The sequence below is a fragment of the Botrytis porri genome (genome assembly GCF_014898465.1).
Source record: "Botrytis porri strain MUCL 3234 chromosome Unknown BPOR_008, whole genome shotgun sequence".
In the NCBI taxonomy this organism is placed as follows: Eukaryota; Fungi; Ascomycota; class Leotiomycetes; order Helotiales; family Sclerotiniaceae; genus Botrytis; species Botrytis porri.
The window spans coordinates 1611206-1633326 of NW_024066082.1; the positions used below are offsets into that span (position 1 = coordinate 1611206).

General features: G+C 38.8%; 5 protein-coding genes across 5 annotated transcripts; 2 read left to right on the top strand and 3 right to left on the bottom strand.

Annotated features, from left to right (window-relative positions):
- Positions 1–58: 58 nt before the first annotated feature.
- EAF01_006602 (uncharacterized protein) lies at positions 59–1047 on the bottom strand (the record flags this gene model as incomplete). Its single annotated transcript, XM_038914856.1, has 4 exons — positions 59–149; positions 197–402; positions 454–726; positions 789–1047. The coding sequence occupies 4 exons, from the start codon at positions 1045–1047 to the stop codon at positions 75–77; spliced, it is 813 nt and encodes a 270-aa protein (XP_038769811.1). The 3' UTR covers positions 59–74.
- A 764-nt stretch (positions 1048–1811) lies between these two features.
- EAF01_006603 (uncharacterized protein) lies at positions 1812–2957 on the top strand (the record flags this gene model as incomplete). The annotated part of the gene is made up of 2 exons (XM_038914857.1): positions 1812–1990; positions 2066–2957. The coding sequence occupies 2 exons, from the start codon at positions 1812–1814 to the stop codon at positions 2955–2957; spliced, it is 1071 nt and encodes a 356-aa protein (XP_038769812.1).
- Positions 2958–7861: 4904 nt separating this feature from the next.
- Positions 7862–9046, bottom strand: EAF01_006604 (uncharacterized protein; the record flags this gene model as incomplete). Its single annotated transcript, XM_038914858.1, has 1 exon — positions 7862–9046. One exon carries the CDS (start codon positions 9044–9046, stop codon positions 7862–7864), a length of 1185 nt encoding a protein of 394 aa, XP_038769813.1.
- A 1917-nt stretch (positions 9047–10963) lies between these two features.
- EAF01_006605 (uncharacterized protein) lies at positions 10964–13064 on the bottom strand (the record flags this gene model as incomplete). The annotated part of the gene is made up of 4 exons (XM_038914859.1): positions 10964–11965; positions 12013–12786; positions 12862–12960; positions 13059–13064. The coding sequence occupies 4 exons, from the start codon at positions 13062–13064 to the stop codon at positions 10964–10966; spliced, it is 1881 nt and encodes a 626-aa protein (XP_038769814.1).
- Positions 13065–21559: 8495 nt separating this feature from the next.
- Positions 21560–21889, top strand: EAF01_006606 (uncharacterized protein; the record flags this gene model as incomplete). Its single annotated transcript, XM_038914860.1, has 1 exon — positions 21560–21889. One exon carries the CDS (start codon positions 21560–21562, stop codon positions 21887–21889), a length of 330 nt encoding a protein of 109 aa, XP_038769815.1.
- Positions 21890–22121: the final 232 nt, after the last annotated feature.

A 22121-nucleotide genomic window follows, 5' to 3' on the forward strand; every position in this document is an offset into this window, starting at 1 on the left:
ATTTCTCAAAATTTAAATTACATTATCAAACAACGCCTAGCACCTAAAACAAACACCAGCTCAACTATTGCAACCTATCCCTGTCCATTCGCCGCCGAGAGTCTCCTCTTCAATTCTGGCATATTCCATCTTGAGGGTAGCAACATATCCTATTACTTGTTAGTATCCTCAATCACCCGGAGGATTTGATACGTACCCAAATAGTATGCCAAAAGAAGGTCGAGAGGAACCAAACCGTCCAAGCATCTGCACCAGCCAACTGATGTGTCTGTGGATGCTTCTTCAAAGCGTTCTTCACGACTTTATTGGCATAAACATCGACATCCACTGCATTACTCAATATGATATCTCCTGCCGCAGCAGATTTAACCACATCTCTCGCCGGGGCATATGGCGAGTTATCTGGTAATCTGACCGATGGTTAATTGTCGAAAAATTTAGGTTTCACTCCACCAGTGATTACAAGAATGGCTTTAACACCGAGAGGCTCGAGTTCAAGACGAAGTTGATCAGTAATCAAGTTTACTGCTGCTTTACTTGCATTATAATATCCTTGCCAATATCCGGGGCTACTGCCAGCGACTGAGCCGATGTTAATAACTGTCCCTTTGGAGGAAATGAGAAGTGGTGAGAACGCCCGTGTTACTGCGACGAGAGCGAAGACATTGATGTCGAACATCTTTTGAGCAAGTGATACTTCAGAATCTAATAGTGGCATGGCGTAACCTAGATTTCGTGAGTATTTACCTTGAGATACTGGCCCAGCAATATGAATTCTTAAAACATACAAGCACCGGAATTGTTAACGAGGAAATCCAATTTCCCTCCAATTTTCAATGTTACGGCATTAACAGCCTCCTTGATGGACGTCGAATCTGTGACATCAAGTGAAAAAGTATCAAGTCCTAACTTTTTGAGATGTTCGATTTTAGCAAGATTTCGAGCTGTAGCGAAAACTCGAAGACCTTGGCGATGAAAAGATTTTGCTAGAGCATCTCCAATACCACCCTCACTGCAGCCAGTGATCAAAACTGTTTTGGGGGTCATTTTGTTATATAAATATGTGGATAGACGTGATGCTTGAAATTGCAACGAAGCTGCCTTTGTGTTGCCTGGATGTATATATAATGCAAACGGAAGATGAATGTAATGAGATGATTGATTGATCTGAGAAAAAATTCTACGAACTATCGTATTTATATACTTTCTCTCAAGATTTCGACTTACTGCTCGGATTCAGCTTGAATTTCCTCGTCTCCCTTCTAAACAGTATACAAACGACATATTGGGCATTCGGAAAGAAGGTTGCTCCGCACCGTAGCCTTATAAACCCACATTTCTGCTTGCATAACAATAATATGAGTTTATCTTAAAACGAATGGACTTTAGATTGACTTTTCAGTCTCGGGAGGATTACTGATCAAGCCGAAACTAGCGGTTGTCTATATGAGGGCAACTGGATCATGTGACGATCGTAGAGCAGTCTTCATGATTGTTAGGAAGCGTTAGATTGAAAATCGACAATGAGTGCGGATTTGTCACTTTTGTTCTTGCAAAGTGCAGAAATCAATGGCTTATTTGATTTGAAAATGGTCATCTCCTCTCGATTGTCAGCCCATGGAATTAAATATTGATGGCCTCAGGCATCGATCTCACATCTAGCGCCGAAATACCACTTTACGCGTCCAAACGCGTCCAAACGCGTCTCACCACCATTTTCCATTTCACTTTGATTTCACAAATCTGTTTGGAACAACGATACAAACCCTTCACATCAATTATCAAATTATACCATTTTGGCAGGATTCAAGATGTCACCATCACTTAAAGAAGAACTCTCTACTCTCCCTCATGAAATTCTTGCAACAAAGGAATCCACTGAACCAAAGCCATCTCCAAATTCAACTTCTACTCCCAAGAAACATGAAGAATATCAATATCTAGACTTAATCCGTGAAATTCTAGAAACGGGTGAACATCGTCCTGATCGGTAACTTTCATCCATTCTCTTTCACATTCATTACAATTCCCAGAAGAATACATGACTGACGAAACCATCCAATAGAACAGGAACTGGCACAATCTCCCTCTTCGCCCCCGCACCTTTAAAATTCTCCCTCACATCCCCAACAGGAACTCCAATTCTTCCCCTCCTCACAACAAAACGCGTATTTCTCCGCGCCGTCCTAACTGAACTTCTCTGGTTCATATCCGGTTCCACTTCTTCTCTACCTCTCTCCGCTGCTGGAATAAAAATTTGGGATGGCAATGGATCCCGTGCATATCTAGACTCCATCGGTCTTTCTCACCGTGCCGAAGGAGATTTAGGTCCTGTGTATGGATTTCAATGGCGACATTTTGGTGCTAAATATATCGATGCCGAATCAGATTATACAGGACAAGGTGTTGATCAATTAGCAGAAATTGTATGGAAGCTCAAGAATAATCCATGGGATAGGAGAATCATTTTGAGTGCATGGAATGTGGCAGATATTAAGTTGATGGCATTACCACCTTGTCATATGTTTGCGCAATTTTATGTTTCCTTCCCGAAAAGTTCTACTACATCCTCAACTTCCGAACCAAATACAAACCCCTCAAATCCAGAATCGAAACCTAAAGGTATCCTCCATTGTCAACTCTACCAACGTTCCTGCGATATGGGTCTTGGTGTCCCGTTCAACATCGCTTCTTACGCTCTTTTAACACATATTCTCGCTCATGCATGCGATCTTACACCCGGTACATTTGCACATACAATGGGAGATGCACATGTTTATGTTGATCATGTTGATGCATTAAAAGTACAGCTTGAGCGAGAACCTAGAGAATTTCCTGAATTGGGAATTTTGAGGGAGGATCAAGGTAGTGGAGTTGTAGATGGATGGAAGCCAGAGGAATTTGAGGTTAGAGGATATAAACCACATGGGAAGATTGATATGAAGATGAGTGTTTAAGGGGCGGGATGGAGTTTTGGGAAAGAGGGGAATGGAATTTGGGATAAGTGGTGAGGGGAACAAATAGAGATTCAATTATGTATAGATAGATATTAGATGAGTATGAATTATTGAGTTATGGTATTCATGAGGCGTGATTATCAAACTAATAAGTTATTCTGTGTCGAATCACCCAATCCAAAATGAAACATACGAGGTAGATGAATAAATGCCGCCTTTTTGTAAGCGAAAATATCAATCTTCAATAAGAAAACTCATCTTCTATAAACTAGTATTATATTATATTTTCGAATCAAAAATTCTGTACTACATACATAAACTTCACGATACTTTTTAAGCATCTCAATGTATGCAAAGTAGAATCAATAGGTTATATTGGAAAATTGATTTATTGTAAATAATACACTAATTATTAAATAAAAATAAAATCTTTTTATTGACATTTCTCTTGTGAGTGCACGGACACAGCATTCAATTGAAATAGGCCCTCGCATTTCGAATCAGAAATGACACAACCAACAACATTTATCATTTATATTCAACGAAATATAAAAAATCTCACTCCTACCGGCCCAATTTCATCTATAGAAAGCAAAAATGTATGCTGTTCGGGCCTAATCCGGGATCGAACCGGAGACCTCTTACATATGAATTTGGATAACCCAAAGCAAGAATTCTACCACTGAACTATCAGGCCGTTTTGATATACAGAGGCTTCTAATTCTCATTATATATATTAAAATTTGAAGTGATAAAAGTTCTGTAAGCGATAGTGGAGAAGTGGGTTATGGTCAGTGCTCACAATCGGTGGGTCAGCTCGTCAGATGAATGGTTGTATTGAGAGATTGAGCAGAAGTTGAGTACCATTCAGAAGGACTTTGACAATTCGAGTCTCCCTTCAATATCGTATAAGTTGTATAAAACTCTGAGTGTGAAGACGAAGCAGGCTCAAATTTTCGTTTGATCTTTTCATATTTAAAATATTTAAGTTAACTTGAAATGAATTTATATTTCAATTAAGAAGTCCTTTCAAGGGGGACTCAATTCCTGTTTTTCATCTGGGTTACATAGAGATTGAATAACGGCTGAGGGATACATAATGGTGACCCGTGATTAATTGGTCTGAATTGGGTTTCAACTCAGCAACTTCGTGGGGGTTATGGTTTTTGAATGAGTTCTATGAATTCTGTATTTTAGCTTCAATTTCAAACAACCTCAAACTCGATTTTTGAAGTCTATTTTGGATTGAAATTGGCTAAATGGTTAACCATGGGTGATTCTGATTCAATCATTGAGTTGAGTCATAGATAACCCAATAGACTTTTTGGGATTAACGGTTTGGTTTGGGTCTTGAAAAAGAAAGTACGAAACCCTCGCATTGCGAGTAGTGGTTGTAGTATGGATTGTGGAGACGTGGGAGGCGAGCGTGGCTTGCATTGTGGTGCGACTGGTAAGCGAGTTGGATAGGGGAAATTTTGGATAGGTGGATGGGGATGGATGCGTGGATGGGTAGGTGGGTGGATAAGTAGATATAAAGATGTATGTTTAAAAAGTCTTGATTATTACTGATTTGGTTTGTTGATGGGGGAGGGATCGATTTGTTTCCTGGATTTGTTTTGATTAGATTTTGTGGGTTCTTTTTACTGGTGTGGGTTTGAATTCGTGGATCGGAGGATTTGTGCTTGAGATGATTGGTTGTATGTGGTATTATATCCTATATTTATCTTTTTGAGGAAGTGTCTGTACTATCAATCTTAATCTTCATTCAATATAGCTCTACACACAGCACCAGATTCTACATATCAACAAGTCTCTAGGATCATACTCCCTCTCCTCTTCCTATACATCCCACAGAACACAAGTCATTCCAGGAATCGTTGCAGAAACTCCTTTCGAATTTTCGAATTTCTGGTTCGATGAGAATTTGAATCGGTATGGATGATTGGTATATAGTATAGTACTTGTCTACCTATCTATCTACTCAGTAAACAGAATTCAAAGTTCAAACAAGTTACTAACCACTCCATATTTCTTCCCCGCGGAACAGAAAAATTGAGTAGCAAGATATCACCTCCCCCTTCTCCCAGTATACTAAAAGAAAGTTGATTATATAAAAAATTCAGAATTAATACACTTCTCTGAATATCATCAAGCATATACATAAATTCACAACCTCATCTCATCTCACCTCTCGCCTCACCACTCCAATTTCTATTCACATCATGCTCAAACCCATAAATCCAAGTAATCTTACATATTGTTCTCTCTTAAATACTCGTACATTAGTACTCTCATTAGATTCTAGAATTTACAAAATAAACATAGAATAGTCATGTTTTCATAAAACTAATCGCTGAAGAGATATACTATTTTATCTCTCGAACTTATTTTCTCTGGTACAATGAATTGATGAAAATTCCTATCAAAAAATTAGTAGGGATTTATTGATTCCTCATTTTCTAAGTTTTCGAGTCCCAGAGTCGGTTCACTTCTTATACATATACATATACAATCCATTCCACCCTATCGCCCATCTCCCATCTCCCATTACTCATCGCACATTTTCTCAAATACTTGATCCAGATACCTCTTAATCTAAATATATAGCTCAATGTATCTACATCCAAATCTACACTCGCCTCCCAATTTCCACCTCCTAACTTTTAAGTTCCAAGTTCTACCTCCCAACCTCCAACTTCCAAGTTTTGACTGTATCCAAATTTCAAACCCATCCACATTTCAAAAAGCAATCTAAGTTCTAGAGAATATAGAGAAGATGGGTTTGGAGTTTAATATGTAGATTTAATATATAAATATATATTAGGAAGGATTATATAGAGTCATTTATTTCTTATTTTCCCTTTGTTTATTTTTTCGTCGACTTATCGATTTATTTGTTCATTATATTATTGTATAATATTACATCACATTATCGAACTATCTTATACACATATAACTCCCTTCCTCTTCTCTCCTCCCTCTTTTCTCTTCTCATTTCTCCCCTCTCTTCCCCTCTCTTCCCTTCTCTTCCCCTCTCTTCCCCTCTCTTCCCCTCTACAATGCACCTTCCTAAAATGCCCTATTTACAAATTTCCCTTTTTTCAATCAACCCCCCATTGATCATAAAATATCAACCATCAAATATCAGACACCAAACAATCAATAAACATTTTAAAACAACATAATATAATCTAAAAGGACATAACCCCTTACTATCTCCCCCGCTCTATCATCTCCTCCTCCACCACCTCATTTCATCCCATCCTTCTTCATAACATCACCGCATCTCCTCCATTCTCTTCCCAGTCCATCGCATCCCTCCATCTCATCCCCTCTATTCCATCCCCTATACCACATCCCCTATACCCCATCTCCCTTCCCTCCCTCTCCCTCTCATACTTACTCTCCCTCTCCCATTCTCATTCCCATTCCCATTCCCATTCTCTTACACTTACCCTTCCACCTACCCACACTTCTCCACATTTCCCTCACAAAACTACCTAGGTACATATTGATTCACAACACGACACCTATCTATACATAACTCACCATGCGAACAGGACGGTGCATTCACACTCTCAATTCACACTCTCAATTCACATTCTCAAACATCCACCCACTACACGAATCAATCCATTTATACTTTTGAATCGAATCGTACCATCATCCAGTCACTTACCTACTCCCTCATTCCCTCATTCCCTCACCTCACCTCCACTACACCTCACCTCTTTATCAAGACCACAGCAAAAACAAAAACAAACACAAATACAATGCTATCCACCCCTTTATATCTGATCCCAATTCCTTTCCCCATCTCCAGTCCACCCCTCTATTCCCTTCCATTTCCATTTCCATCCCTATTTTACCACTCAACAATATAACTATATCCTTTCCGATCCAATCCATTCCACCCGGCAACACAACTACAACTACAACTACAACTACAATTATAATACAAAAGCTGCACATCCACATCCACACCCACATCCACACATCAAAATTCAATCTTCCCAAAAATAAACAAAAATATGTTCAAAAACTCCTCATAAAAAAAGGGTAAAAAGGGTATAGTGTAAAAGATATAAAAATATAAAAATCAACAACCAAAATAGCATCCATCATATCCCCAGATCGGCACATTCTCATACCATCTCCATTCCAATCACCATCCCCATATCCATCCCCATCTCACCATCTGAACCACCAACCACCAACCATAGCCCATACCAATTACACTTTCGTCTCAATCCATCCCAACCCAAATCCACAGTCCGCTACCCATACCGCATTTCATCCCTTTCTTCCTTGCTATCTCATCTCCACCAGACTATTCTTTGATTGAGATTCTGCCGTTTGACAAGTAGAATGATATCGATTCCTATTATCTCATCTCGTGATTGTAATTGGTCCAAGATCAGAGAGATAGTATATTCCGTATAAATAGAATTTAATATCCCATGCCATCCCATCTCATTTCATCCCAATTCATTCCACATCAACCAAATTCCCTATTCATCAGGATTTTAATCAAAAGTCCTCAACGTCTAGGACCAACATCCAGACTAATATCCAGGACTCTCATTCTGTTCCCCCTATAATATTCTAAAAACAAATACCAGACCAAATAAACCACCTATCTTCAGATAATCTCAGATCTCAGTAAATTACGCATTCGAAGCCCACCAAATAGCGTGATAAATTCGACTCCAATCATATCCAACATATCATCCGTAATTATTCCCCCAAAAATAGCATACTTAGGTACCTAGATAATATCCAAACCATCTTAACCCAAACCCCCCTTCTCCCAAAAACAGGATCACATCCCAAACGTCCCACACATCTCCTATCCCAACACTCTATCCCCTCCTCACACAAAACCCCCATAAGTTCTCCCATTCTCAAACAACAACATGCATACTCATATGTTCCACCGCATCCTTAATACTCCTCATCCATCTCTGATTAATACAATACGGACACCTAATCGGTTGCTCCCCTTGCATCAACGAATTATCATTCTGTTCCGGGATTGCCGGCGTTACAATTCCTTGTGCGGTATGCAGTATGAAGGGTTGTTGAGGACTTCCACTACTCCCCGCTCGATTCGGATTCGGGGGTATAGGAGTTTCGACTCTATTTGCGTTTTGATTTGTAGGCGCTCCGTTATTTATGGGTGCGTTTACTTTGTTGTTTGTTTCATTTCCATGATTGTTCATATCGGAGAAGAGAACTTGGTTTTGCGGCATGTTATTGTTTCCTTGCATACCATTGCCGTTATTTTCACTTCCACCCCCACTACCACTCCCAGATCCATTCCTAGAGATTGTACCATCACTCCCTAATCCATCACCTTGTCTTCCACTACCTTCATCTCTACTACCTGCTTTCTTCAAGATCTCCGTCTTTGCCCTTCGGCATTGCTGTAAATGTACTTCAGCTCCAAATTCCCTCATCATCCGATCTCGAATTTCCACTGGTGCCGTATCTTTCGTAATCGTCATTAATTTTGGTAAGATTCCCATGAGAAATGGTAATCGACTAGCGCTATTCCTTTGCACTTTCGGTAGAACAGGTAGAACTTGGCCTGGAATTGCCATTCCATTACCTCCTCCATTATGTTGTTCAATAACTCTCGCTCCAGGAATAATATGTCCATTTTCCCCTTCTCCCGTCCTAACAACCATACCAGGGGGTATCCCCATCCCAACTCCTCCCACTCCCCCATTTCCATTCTGTCCCATCCCCACCGACATCCCTCCCACATTCCCATCCCACCCCCCATTAACCTGTCCTCTCCCTACTCCCCCCGCACCCGAATGTCCAACATTAACCAAATCATCCAAACAAGTATGTCTCTCCCTCAACACCGTAACCCTAGCCAGCGGTTCCCTCCCTCCCCTCCTCTCCCAATTACACCTCACCACAAAAGGACATCCCGGATCCCTCTTACACCCCACCCTCACTCTCCCCGTATCACTTTTTAAAATCCTCGGTTCGAAATGTGCTTCAATCGCCCAAGCATGGAGCGCTTCTTTAAACGCTTTGAGAGAGGGAAATTCCTGTCGTAATTGTAAAGGTGGCATTTGTGATGCCGGGTAAGACGATGCTTCGATCGCGGGCTGAATCGTATACGGAAGACGAGAACCAAATCCAATTCAAACCACTTCTCAAGATTCAGATCCCAACCACGTATTCCCACTAATTCCTTAATTTAAATCTCCCAATTTCACCCACAAAGCAATCCAACACTTCAAACAAATCTCCACGATTTCACAAACTCTTATTGCCAGGCAAACCAAAATGTAAAGCCCCCAATAAATCCCGCGCCCGTGGCAATCTTCAGCGTTACCGTTTTCGTTGCTCTTGCCTCACGATGCGTGGGGGAGATGAAGTCCAGTTCAAATCCAAGTCCAAGTCCAACTTGACGTTCAAGCTCAAGCACGTCCTCGTACAAATAGTAAACCCACCCCTCGCATCCAACAATCAAAACACTCACTCAATCACTCAATCAAATCAATCAAATCAATCCACACAGTCTTCCCAACACAACGCAACCAAAATCCCCTCCAGCGACTCGAGTAAACAAATTCCAAATTCTAATTCCCAAACCCAAACCTAACAAACCAAACCAATCGTCCCTCACTCGTATCACCAACAATAAATAACACTTCGTCTCAATCTTCAACCTCAATCTTCAATCACCCATCCAACTCATTCACTATTCAATCCAACCCAATCCAACCCAATCCAATCCAATCCCACATACACAAACACAAACTCAACACTCAACCCTCAAAACTTAAAGCCCAAAACTTTAAACCCAAATCCCAACCCCAAGCCAAAGCCAAAGCCAAAGCCAAAGCCAAAGCCAAAGCCAAACCCCAAGCCAAAATCAATTCAGAACAACAAAGCTGAATTCACATATGCAAAGAAGAGAGAGAGAGAGAGAGAGAGAGGAGTAATTGAGGAATCAGAATGTATGACAACTCGGAAGAGAGATAAAAGAAAAAGAAGAAAAGAAAAGAAGAAAAAAAAGACTCGAGTCGAAGTGGTGGCACCCATCATTCCATTTCTTAGGTAAGATTTTTTTCGGCAGGGGTAATGATGTTGATTAGTTGATTTTCTTCCATCCTGGGGACCTGGTGTGTCATTGGGGGAGTCACTGCATGGACCGGTCCGGTGTCAGCTGGCTGGTGATTATGGAATAGCTCACGCTCAATTAGAAAGAGGAGTTGGATTTATAAAGCTCACTAAGAGGTGTAAGCAATTTCTCAAGCTCACCCACCAGATGGTCGTGCCAATGACCTAGGGACTTTGGACTTGGTTTCAATGCCTATCAATATCAATATCAAATTGTTCACTTCACAATACAACATTCAAAACTCCACAAACTCTTCAGTCCATTCAATTGAGTATTTCGATGCTCGCTGCTTAGGTATTCATTCACACACACACTAAATAAAAACTTAGTCGTCGCTATCATCATGTCTTTTTATTTCCTCCCTCTCCTTCTCCTCCTCCTCCACATCCTCATCTCCATTCCCTCCTAACTGAAAATTCAATTGGTAACTAATTTCCTCCAACAAATGAAATTTCCATGGTATGTCCGTCATGCAGCCCAAAATGTTAAAAAGAAAAAAAAGAAAAAACAAGGGGTGATAGAGAAGCGCCATAATGATAACGCCCAGTGCCTCCCTAATATTCTTATCCCCGATAGAATGTGTACGAAAAGGTAAGAAGAATGGTATTGTGTAGAAAAGAAAAACGTGTTGATCTGCATCAAAATGAATTAGGTTTTGGCTGCCAAAAGGTGTACCAGCAGCTATTACCAACCCCTACAAAAGAATTGTCTGTACATCCGAAGCAGATTAAGAAACTGTAAGTGCGAAAAAAAAAGTAGCGGTAGAACATGTCGTTCACTGAATAGACGAGAGTTGTTTGCTCTCTCTTGTCGGTGCAGTACCAGATACATGTTGATGTAAAGGATATGATCAATAATACTATTGATATTCGACGTAAATAATAAGCTTATCGTTCCGTTGTAGAGCAATATCTAAATCATTTTCGCTCATTAGATTGGGCTTCTCTCCGCTGGGCTCGTCCTTGTAAAAAAGTGCAATTTCATCCCCTTGTGGAATCTTCAAGCGATCACTGATTTTCTCATAAAGTTGTTGGAACTGAATATCGGTAGGTACTCGAATGGCAATCAAGTCATCACCGAAATAGATCTTGACCTTCATAGCAGATGGAGATGGTTGTTGCCCATTAACATTATTGGCGGGAGATAATAATGAGTTGCTAGATGGTTGAGAGAGAGATGAGGTCTGACGTGTTGGTCCTTGACCATTATTGACTGATAATGATGATTGACCTCTTTGATGACCTGGAGCGGCTGTTAAGCCAGTAGGTGCCCCACTTGAATAAGTTTCGCCGTTCAAATCGCCCCTCGAAGATTGCCTGGATGCTGCTTGTGTTCTTGAATCATTTGATGACTGTTGTGAACCACCCGATAATCGATATTCTTCTTCCACGGCGTTTGGATCCATTTCGTAATCTCCTTCTCGAGGTGCAAAGAACTGCTTAACCAGAGTGCATCTCGAGATATATGGTGGTTGAGTTAAGAGGCTCTTGACATAGGCATCAAGATTATGTTGTCTTCCTTCGGTAATCGCGTCTGTGACATAGTTGACAGGTCCTGGCATATATGGCAGGCTTCTTTTCTGCGTACCAGTATTTCCTGCTTCCGCTGGGAACTCTGTCAAGAGTGCTATCTGAAAATCGTAAAAGTCTTCGTAATATCTCGAAAGTTCCCAATGCCTCCCATCTTCCAGCGCAGCCTCGATCACGAACCAGTATTTATCTTCAGCGAAACAGTATCGTGGGATCCGCGCTGATATTGGAGCGTATAATTGGGAAGTGGATTTAGATGGCACAGAATATGAGTTTTGCGGAACTTGTTGGGCGGGTTGAGCAGCTCTTGCTTGTTGTGATTGCCGTTGGTCCTGATTGTATTAGTTTTGAATTTCCAACTTCGCGTCTCCGTACATACATAGTTTTGACCATTCTGCTGACTCTGCCTCGAGTTCTGTTGTTGCAGACTCATTCTCTCCATACCCTGCTGCATTTGTTGTTGCTGTTGCTGTTGTTGTTGTGAGGAGCCATTGGGAACTTCGAATTTGCCCAAGGTGATACTACTGTTCTTATAATCGGCAGCCATCCGCTTCCATTCTTCCACTTTTGGCACGCCCGCTCTCTGAACTGCCTCTTGCGCATTTGGCACAGCTTTTCCAGTGCCCATATCACGTATCTCGATGAAATCAACTGGTATTAGTCCTGGCCCCCCAAGTCGTCCAATGGGTTTCGCGACAAACCATTCTGGATTCGATTGAGCAATCACGATGATTGCTTCTCCAGCCTTGGCTTCTAATTCATCGGGCCTTTCCGCCGCAAAATCGTACATAACCACTCCGTAAACCATCGCGCCGGTGCCTTTCATTGTCTTTGAAAATCTCTGACCTCCACCGCTATCTGATGGACTCGCCAGTGTCCCTGAGCCGGACATGTCGGAATAACCCGAATCATGATCCACCTTCATACCCATAGGCGACTTATCTGATAGAGATTGACCACTATCCCGCTCAGTCTTTCCTAACGCTTGAAAGTATGCAACAGGTACCAAACCCCTCGCATCAGGTACTGCAGGATTACATGCTTCATACCAATCCGTATCGTTTTCTCGTCCTATAACATGAAAGAAGTCGCCCCTCGTAAAACCCAATTCTTGATTTGATGTTGCCTCATAATCGTACAATGCGCGAATAACCTATAATAATTGCAGATCGTTAGGAAATGCGAACTTGATGCAAGTTGCGACTCATGCACACGAAATTCGGCATACCTTTTTGGGAGGGACAATCGCGACGGCAGATTTGGGCGTTAAAGAAATATGTTGAACTTTTGAATCGGGCTTCTCGCCTTTAATCGACCTACGAAGAGCCTGATAGACAAACATAATATGTTAGCGATGACTCCTCCCAACTTGTGGATTTTTCAAATCCTTAGATGAAGTCAGAAACTGGTTGGGTGGTTACTGACCTTCATTATTCAGATTGCTTTATCGTTATGTCGTACTCCTCGAGAATGTAAGCCAGGTCGGTCGGTCGGTCGGTAGGTGGTAGGTGGTAGGTAGGTAGGTAGGTAAATGAATGGAATGAATGAATGAATGAATGAATGGACAATAGAAGGAAGAGAAAGTAAGAAAAGCTTTCGAATTTTTGGAATTGTTGATATCGAGGACAGTAGTTATGATTGTCGACTAGAATTGGTGTAAATAATATTATGGCTAGGTATCGATCGATTGCTCTTGCTTCTTCTTCAACTTCTTCTTCTTCTTCTTCTTCTTCTTCTTCTTCTGCTGCTTCCTCTGCTTGTTTCTTGAATAACTTTCCGTTACTTTTCCTTTTCCTTTTCTCAATGCAACCCTTCCAACTTTCTTTATGGCGGCGATAAAACCCCAAGCGCTACTCCGAGTCCACTACTGTACACTACGAAATAACTAGCCTCGAGCTAGCATCCAAGAAGGGGGGACTGATAAGGTGGGGTGATTAAGCAGATGTGAATCCTGCAGAGGGAAAAAAGACTGTGGAATGATGGGTTATGGCTATGTTATATGTCGTATAAGATGGGAGTGAGAGATAGATGGGGCAATGGTGAGAAGTAAAAATCCTATCCTCTATATTGCGCGCGTTGTATGTGGTATAACTTGGACGAGAGTTGGTGGGAAGTGTGTGTGTGAGAACAGAATGGGATGAAGGCTGGCCTGCTTGCTTGCTTGCTTGCAATAAAAGAGGAGGGGTGGTATAAAAGAGTGATAAGCTAGTTGCAAAACGAGGTATATTTCTTCTTTTTGGAGGAAATGATTTTCTAGTATTCCTTTGAAACGGGCGATAGAATCTTTTTGAGAATCGAATGAACAAGGAGATAAACGGCAAACGGTAATGTAGCGTTTCTAGGTACTCTTTGAATAATGGCTAGGATCGAGTTCAATCTATTTTGAGTGTCGAGATTTGATAATGCATTGAACATCAGAGGATTGATATGGATATCGTCGTAAGTGGCGGATTTTGGTTTGGACAAAACAAATGACGATATTTCTCAAGGAAGCTCAATATTTTGACCGATGGATTATTAGGACAATGATACTCATAGTAAAGAATAGGTTGGTATGAGAAAAGAAAAGTTGACTTGGTTACTGTTCTACGGCCTTTTCTTTGTTGGATCAAAGAATATCTATCTTTGGGTTTAGAGGAGCAAGGGAATACTTCCACCAAAGAATTTGAGGATGCTTGGCTTGCAGTGAGGAAAGGAGAGTGCATGATAATAATCAATGATAGTTCCTTTGATAGGATGGGATTTGGTGGTATGTATGTAGTGTGTACGTGCATATGTGTGTATGTACGTATGTGTGTGTGTAAGTAAGTATATTTATATACACTCCAATTCCTCTATCTATCAGATCTCGAATATATTCATACATCGACGACGATATCCTTACTCTTCTCATTTAGTATTTAGTTATCAAGAGATATCAATCATTTCAATATGAGTACTAGGTATCTTGGTAGATAAAGTGTCTAAAGAGTATGTAATGAACGATATCATTTCATCATCTACCCAGTATTCAGACCTAGTACTCCAGAATATCGGGACCAACAAATTCTAGAATTCTGTTTTCTTCCCATCCCAAATGTTTCTATCTCTCTCGATTTCCTATTTCCTACTTTTCTTTCTATCTCTCTTTACTTCTCTCTACCTTTCTCTACCCCTCTCTACCTCTCTCTACCTCTCTCCCAAAGCAAAGATCTCTCTCGAAAATTACTCCATCCATCTAGACTTTCTCGTCCCCTTCTGTACATCTTCATTTGGGGATGCTAAAAGGATATCCACAATTACCGATACCAGAGGTTTGATATACACTCACCCAAGTCAGGCTAACTGCCACTAGGAAGATTTCTTTAATTTAGATGCCGCTTATGGGGGTGGTTCGTTTGGGATTCTGGAATCATTGGAATGGAAGATGGAAGATGGAAGATGGAAGATGAAAGCTGGAATGATGAGAGACTCTTTTACACTTTTATTACAGGAGACTTTTAGAGTTTGGTGTCACTTGAATGATTGAATTCTATTTGGGGAGTAGGGGAAGAAGTAGTAGAGTAGAGTAGAGTAGAGTAGAGTAGAGTAGTAGAATCCTCAGTAGTAGAAACCTAAATACTAGACAATAGATCAAATGAACCCTTCAACGAGGTTTATTTATAAATAAAGTCTTTCCATCCGGCAACAATTACTTTCTCGAGATAAAGACTGAAAGCATAATACCAAAACATCATTACCTAGTACCAATTCAAAGTCTCTACTAATACAATATTCCATTCCAAGCCCAGTAAACCCTTATTACTGCATCCCTTTCTTATTCATCAAATTTCGATTTCTTATCGATATCGATAATTTCTCGTCACTCGTCATTTATCACTCAAACTCTCGTGCTTTTCGATTTCTCCAGGTTGACACGGACAGACCCGGACGGACATTTCGATTTAGAAGTGTGCGAAGACTCCATGTGGGAGGGGGAGGTATTAATAATATATTAGTATAAGTTAGACGAGTAGCGAGTAGCGTACATAATACATCATATATCATACACCATCAATACACCACAATCAATCCATCATACATACCTAGAATCCGATGAAATTTCTAACTATCAGATCAGATCAGATCAGATCAAAATCCATCCATCCTCCATCCATCCATCCTCCATCCATCCCTCCATCCATCCCTCCATCCATCCCTCCATCCATCCCTCCATCCATCCCTCCATCCATCCCTCCATCCATCCCTCCCCCTTCCTCTCATTCGCTTTCACACAACCAGTCCATCCCTGACATTCCTGCAGCAGGCCGAGAAGAATCAAAAAGATACATTCACAATTTCCTCCCACGAACCAATTGATCGATATACTTCGTACATGAATAAATACCTAGTAGCATACTGAGCATACCCAAGTAAAATTCCACCAGGGGGTTCGGGGAAGCCAGTGAGAGTATTCCATAATTCACTCCTTTCGAAAAGAAAAAAGAAAAAAAGAGTACGGACTCCGGAGAAATACAGCATAAACCCCGCTCGACTTCAAAATTTTCATTAATTATACTTTAATAGAAGTCGTATTTTTGCGATAGATAGTTATAGGCCTCATTATTGTGATCTGTATCGTCGATAGGGTTTTGAAAAGGTTGTGATTTGTGATTTGTGATTTGTGAGGGGTTTTTGGATATTTTTATTGCTTTGGTTTCCTCGGTATTGATTATTACAATACAAGAGTACTTGTTACGCATACTTGCATAACACATCAAAGTAGACATTTCCTCACGAAATATAATCTACCTAGTATTTACCACATCTTACCTCTACCACCCCATCAACATCACATAACCAAAATACCATCCTACTTACTCATTCGTACCTCGTATTTCGTATACCAACCTAACCACAAACCCACTGCACATCCATCCACACACACACACAAAAATCCCTCTCTCTCCCCTCTCCCCTCTCCAATAAGAAATAACAAAATCAATCTAAACACCCGGGACCTGCATCAGCACATCTCCTCACTCCCTCCTCAGCATGTCTCAAACTCACCACCTCTCCCTCCAATCATAATCCCTCTTCCACACAATCTCCACCCATCCTCAACGGCGACACGCTTGACTCACGAGGGAAGTGGGAAAGTGGAAAGTGGAACGTGAAACGTGGAAACGGCTAGATGCGGTAATGCCCCATCATTTCAGGGCTGAGCGGGTTTATTGTGCCCGTGTACGGAGTGTGTCTTTCCTACTTCGTATGGGATTATATCGTTGTGTGTGTGCTTGTTTCCTCCCAGTATACGAGTGTGGGTACGGAAGATGGATCGGTAGGTAGGTAGGTAGGTATGTAGGTATCTTGAGAGCTGATCAAGTATCTAAGTAGGCATATATACTTCGTAATTCCTTTTGGACTTTGATATGATTGGAGATCAAGTATCTTTGTAGGAAAGAATGGAAAGAAATACTATATGAATAAAATAGAGATTTTATTTCTGTTTAACTTTGAATATCAATTTCTTTATATACTTATCATTATACCCTCTCCAACCTTTCCATTCTTTCTTTTTCTTTCTTTTCAAATACATTATAGTAGACATCCATTCATATCATATACCGGTATATACATACAATCAAACTCTCAATCTCACCTCAAATCATAACATCTCAACCCCTCAATCCCCCGTCTTGAATAAATTAATTCTAAATTCCTTTTTCTAAACACCTCCACTTCCTTTTACATACCAGGAGGTCTCGAGGCTAGGTAATATAATCATAATGTAAAGTAAAGCCACCTCCTGTACCGTGCCTTACATGTCCGAAGCAGGTAATTGAGTAATACTATCTTTTACTGCGTCTAGATTTTACTTGAATATATTAATTAGTAGATTTTCCTTCTGTGTTTCGTGTTACCTTTGAGATCAACAGAATCAAAAGTGTCAAAAGTATTATATATATCGTAAGAAAATAACAATAGCTTCAGATTTACGTAGTAACTCTCCCTCTAACGTGGTTTATCAGTGAATGGGTTATATTAATAAATGGGTCACTTTCATCTCAATTTACACTCTTCTCTTTCAATATGTATTTTATTAACAATTCATAATGAATTCGAATAATCAAAAAGCTTGTATATTCCTTATTATTAAAGCTATTCAGAAAAATAAAAATAAAAGTATTCAAAAAGTTGCGAAAATATATAATATCCTGAATATAATATTATAATATAGAATCAAAAATTTTACTTTTATTCTAAATATCGATCTAAATTTTATAATCTTTCAGAATTAAAAAAGAATATTATTTCTAAATATATAATTGATATAAATTTAAAAGGGTTTTTATTTAAATTTAAGAATATAAAAGATATAGTAAATCATATTCTCAAATTAAGAGATATGAAATGTATTAGAAAGCTTTAGATATATTAATTTGTAAAATATCGAATCGAATTAAAGATATGTTTTAATCATATTTATAACTTTCAAAGAGCTTTCTATAAGAATCCTAAATTCTTTGAAAAGTGGTTTCAATTAATTGTAAATATACAAGCGAAATATAACATTTTGAATAAAGATTTCTATAATTTCGATAAAATAGACTTTATAATAAGGATTATATATATAGTAATAATAATAATTAATATTGAATAAAATAGTAAAAGTAAGGTAGTACAACTAGACAATTGAGAATGAACTATAATAATAATATATAGAAATAAAAAGAATGAAACTATTCCTTCATTTTTAATAATTCAAAAACAAGTTTATCTTTCTAATTAATATATTAAAACAAATCTTTCTACGAAATAGGCTATTAAATCTATATTTAATAGATGAATGAATAATAAAACAGATTTAGAATAATTGAAATATTTCAATAAGTATATTAAGAATTGAAAAAAGAGTAAATATCGAATGTTAATACTAAATAAATATGAAAATTATAAATTAATAGCTTTTCAAGTATATTATAAAAAGAATAATATTATATGTTTATATTTATTATTATATTCAAATTATTTAATTTAATTATTTAATATTAATTATTTTAGTAATCTGATGTTACGGGAGCTGCCTCTAGGGTCACGTGGAAGTGTCTAGAGATCTCTCGAGGTGGTTTAGACTAGACTTCAAGTAGGAATTCAATAAGGTTGTAACTGGTTGCAATTCTCGTAACTATAGTAATGAAACTAATGATTGTTCTTGAGCACGAAGCTCTACATTGTAATGAAATCTGTTCTCTTATATAGACCTTCCTGCTCTGCAGAACCTACAGTTCTGTCTTGTCTGGATCCTCTGGATCCTATGGATCTAGATGTTTATTCTTCGATCCCCTAGATCCTCTAGGTCCATCACGTGACTTCCTGACCATGTGACGCGGTATATTGGATGCCGTCGTAACATCTGAAATGTTTATATAATAATTAAATTAATGGATTTATTAAGATATATATTAATTATATTTTGAAGATTGAATTCTTTATAGCTTTTAAAATTGTATATAAAGAATCAATTATCTTTCAGAATATAAAATTAGAATTCCAAGGAATAGGTTTAATTCTATTTAATTCTGAAGCTGTACTTTCAAAATTAGATATTCAAATTTGTATATCTACTCTTCTCTTTTTCGATTTAAATTAATAGATCTTTTAAACCCTTTGTAACCTAATTGAAACTTTTTTTTAATTAATATTAATTAAATTTCGAATAACTTATTATCAAGTAAGCTCTTTTATATCTATATTTGAAATTATATTAATTCTAGTTAAAAGTATAGAAAAATTAATTTATAAAAAAATATTTTTAAATATAAAGAATTATATATTTTGAATAATAAATGAAGTATTAAGTAAATATTAATATACGAAAAAAATCTAATTATATTAAGAAAAAGTATTCATTGAATAAAAGGTTTTTGATATATTATTTTAATAAAAGATTGATATTTAAATTCAATATAATAAGTATTAAAAAGAGGGTAAATTTAATAAAGAAGTATTTTCTATTTAATGTTATAGTAAATATAAAAAGACAGGTTATAATATAAGAATCTGTCAAAATAATATAATAAATTCTAGATTATTAGAATCTTTATAATTTCAATTAATTAATTCAATTGTTGTTGAACAATATAATTTTGAAAGTGTAAATTGAAGTGAAAATGATTTATTCACTAATATAACCCACTCACTGATAAACCACGTTATATATATCCTCTAAACAACTAACTAACACAAACCACCACATCTACTATCCAACACCTCTCCAACTCTCCACACATCCAACTCCAACTCCAGTTCTCGTGCATCCATCGAGCTTTTGCCTGCTCTATATCTTCTACTCCATCTGTACTTCTTCCCCTTGATTTATAGACTCTAGAAGCAAGAAAGCAGGGACAGCATGGAACCGTATGCAGCATGTGGCATGTGGAGTCCCTGAGCTTGAGGGTGGTACTTAGCGAGAAGTTGAAACGCAGCGAGGTATATTATGATGTAACGAGATGGGTTGTTTTGTTTTGTTTTGTAGAGTGGGAGGGGAAGGATGAGAGGGGGTATATGATGATGATGGAGTTTTCAAGGGGAGAGAGGTGAGGAGGGAGAGGGATGGTTTTGTTTGGAGTTGTGAAAATGATTATGGTGATTTTGTTATTGTGGTTGTGATTGGATATTTCTACTCTGTATAACTATTCATTTTACACTACAGATAATTGAGGATATATTGGGTGGTGTTGTAAAATTATCTTACTTCTATTCTCCTTCTTCCTTTTTGTGTAACTAATAGCTCTTCTCACAAAATCTTCTATCGCTCCCTTTCTCATGTTTTAATCAAACTCTTCAATGTGTTTCTTATTTCATCACACCTTATCACCTATTTATTCACACCTTACATTTTACACAAGACTAATACATACACAATAAGCTACATAATCCATCAATATAATTCTTCCAATCTGAGAATTCTGTTCCTTTATTACCTACTCTCTCACCTATCTAGTATCCAACTCATCCCTCTACCTAGTATATTCCAGTCTTGAATAACATTCCTCACTATCTCCAACCCACCATCAAACTACCAACTAACCATACAATCTATATCAGAAAGAATTCCTCTCAACTGCAGGTACTACATACACAGAGCTGTCCCTAGACAAAATTGATATTCGTACGATTCATTAGACTCTGCGATTGACGCTGCGACTTAGTTTTTCTCAACCTTCATCACCGCTCTGATCTCTACCTCCTCTAAATCCAAACAACCAACCTTCATGTTCCAGAATTCAATATATCCACAATAGTTTTCGATAATACTCACTCTATTACTCTATTACTCTACACTATATCACTACATTACTCTTTCATTCTATCATTCTATCAATCAACCAATCAACCAATTCATTACCCAGCTAAATGCTCCGATATCTATTAAACTCACCCATCGAATATAAACTACAATATAAGTATACTGATCAACAGATTCAAGTCAATATCGAGCTACTCTCCACATGATAAATAAGTATCTATGTATAGGTAGATAAAAATATCATAGCCATCATGCATCAAAACTATCAATACCACTCCAATTCGATCCAACCCAATCCACTTCATTTATCCTCTATCTATCTTCTTGTTACACACCATTTATCTTCGCTAACAACTGCACATTCACGCCCTCTTCTTCTTCCTTGTTCCCTCTCCCCTCTCCCCCTAAAATCCCACCCCTACTTCGCCCTTTGCCCTTCAACCCTCATGCTCAACCGCCGCTTCCTCACTCCCTCACTTACCCCCCATTCTTAACCTTCCCTCCCTCCAGATCCTAATCCCCAATAAACTCAAATCACTCACCAAATCACTCACCAAGTCACTCACCAAATCACTCACCCAAATCCCAAGCTTAAAAACATGGGCCACTCACCATCCATCTATCCACCATCCCCAATACACAATACACAATACACATGACACATGGCACACAACACAACACAACACAACACAACACAACACAACACAACACAACACAACACAACACAACACAACACAACACAACACAACACAACAACCCCAACATCAACGTCCAGACTCCAAGCGACCCTTCTTCTCACCTTCTCCTCACCTTCTCCCAAGCTTCTTCGCCTTCCATCCGCATTCTTCCCACCTTCCAAGCTTCTTCCCGTCTTCTTCCCGTCTTCCATCCGCATTCTTCCCACCTTCCAAGCTTCTTCCCGTCTTCTTCCCGTCTTCCATCCGCCTTCTTCCCACCTTCTCAAGCTTCCCTGCCTCTTCCGTGACCCCTCACCACACCGACGCTACTACTCACCAAAAGTTCTATCTGAAACGAGCTATTTTGTAAAAATGACTAGGTACTGTTAGTAGTTAAGATAAAGTGAGCTTCGGATTAAAGCAGCTCTGCTTTTACTTTCAACCCACAAGGGTCCGGGAAAAGAATTTTCTAAGCATGAAGAGATGCTTTCCCTTATATATTGAGGACATCAACGTATGTGCCTCGATGTGAATTGGAGA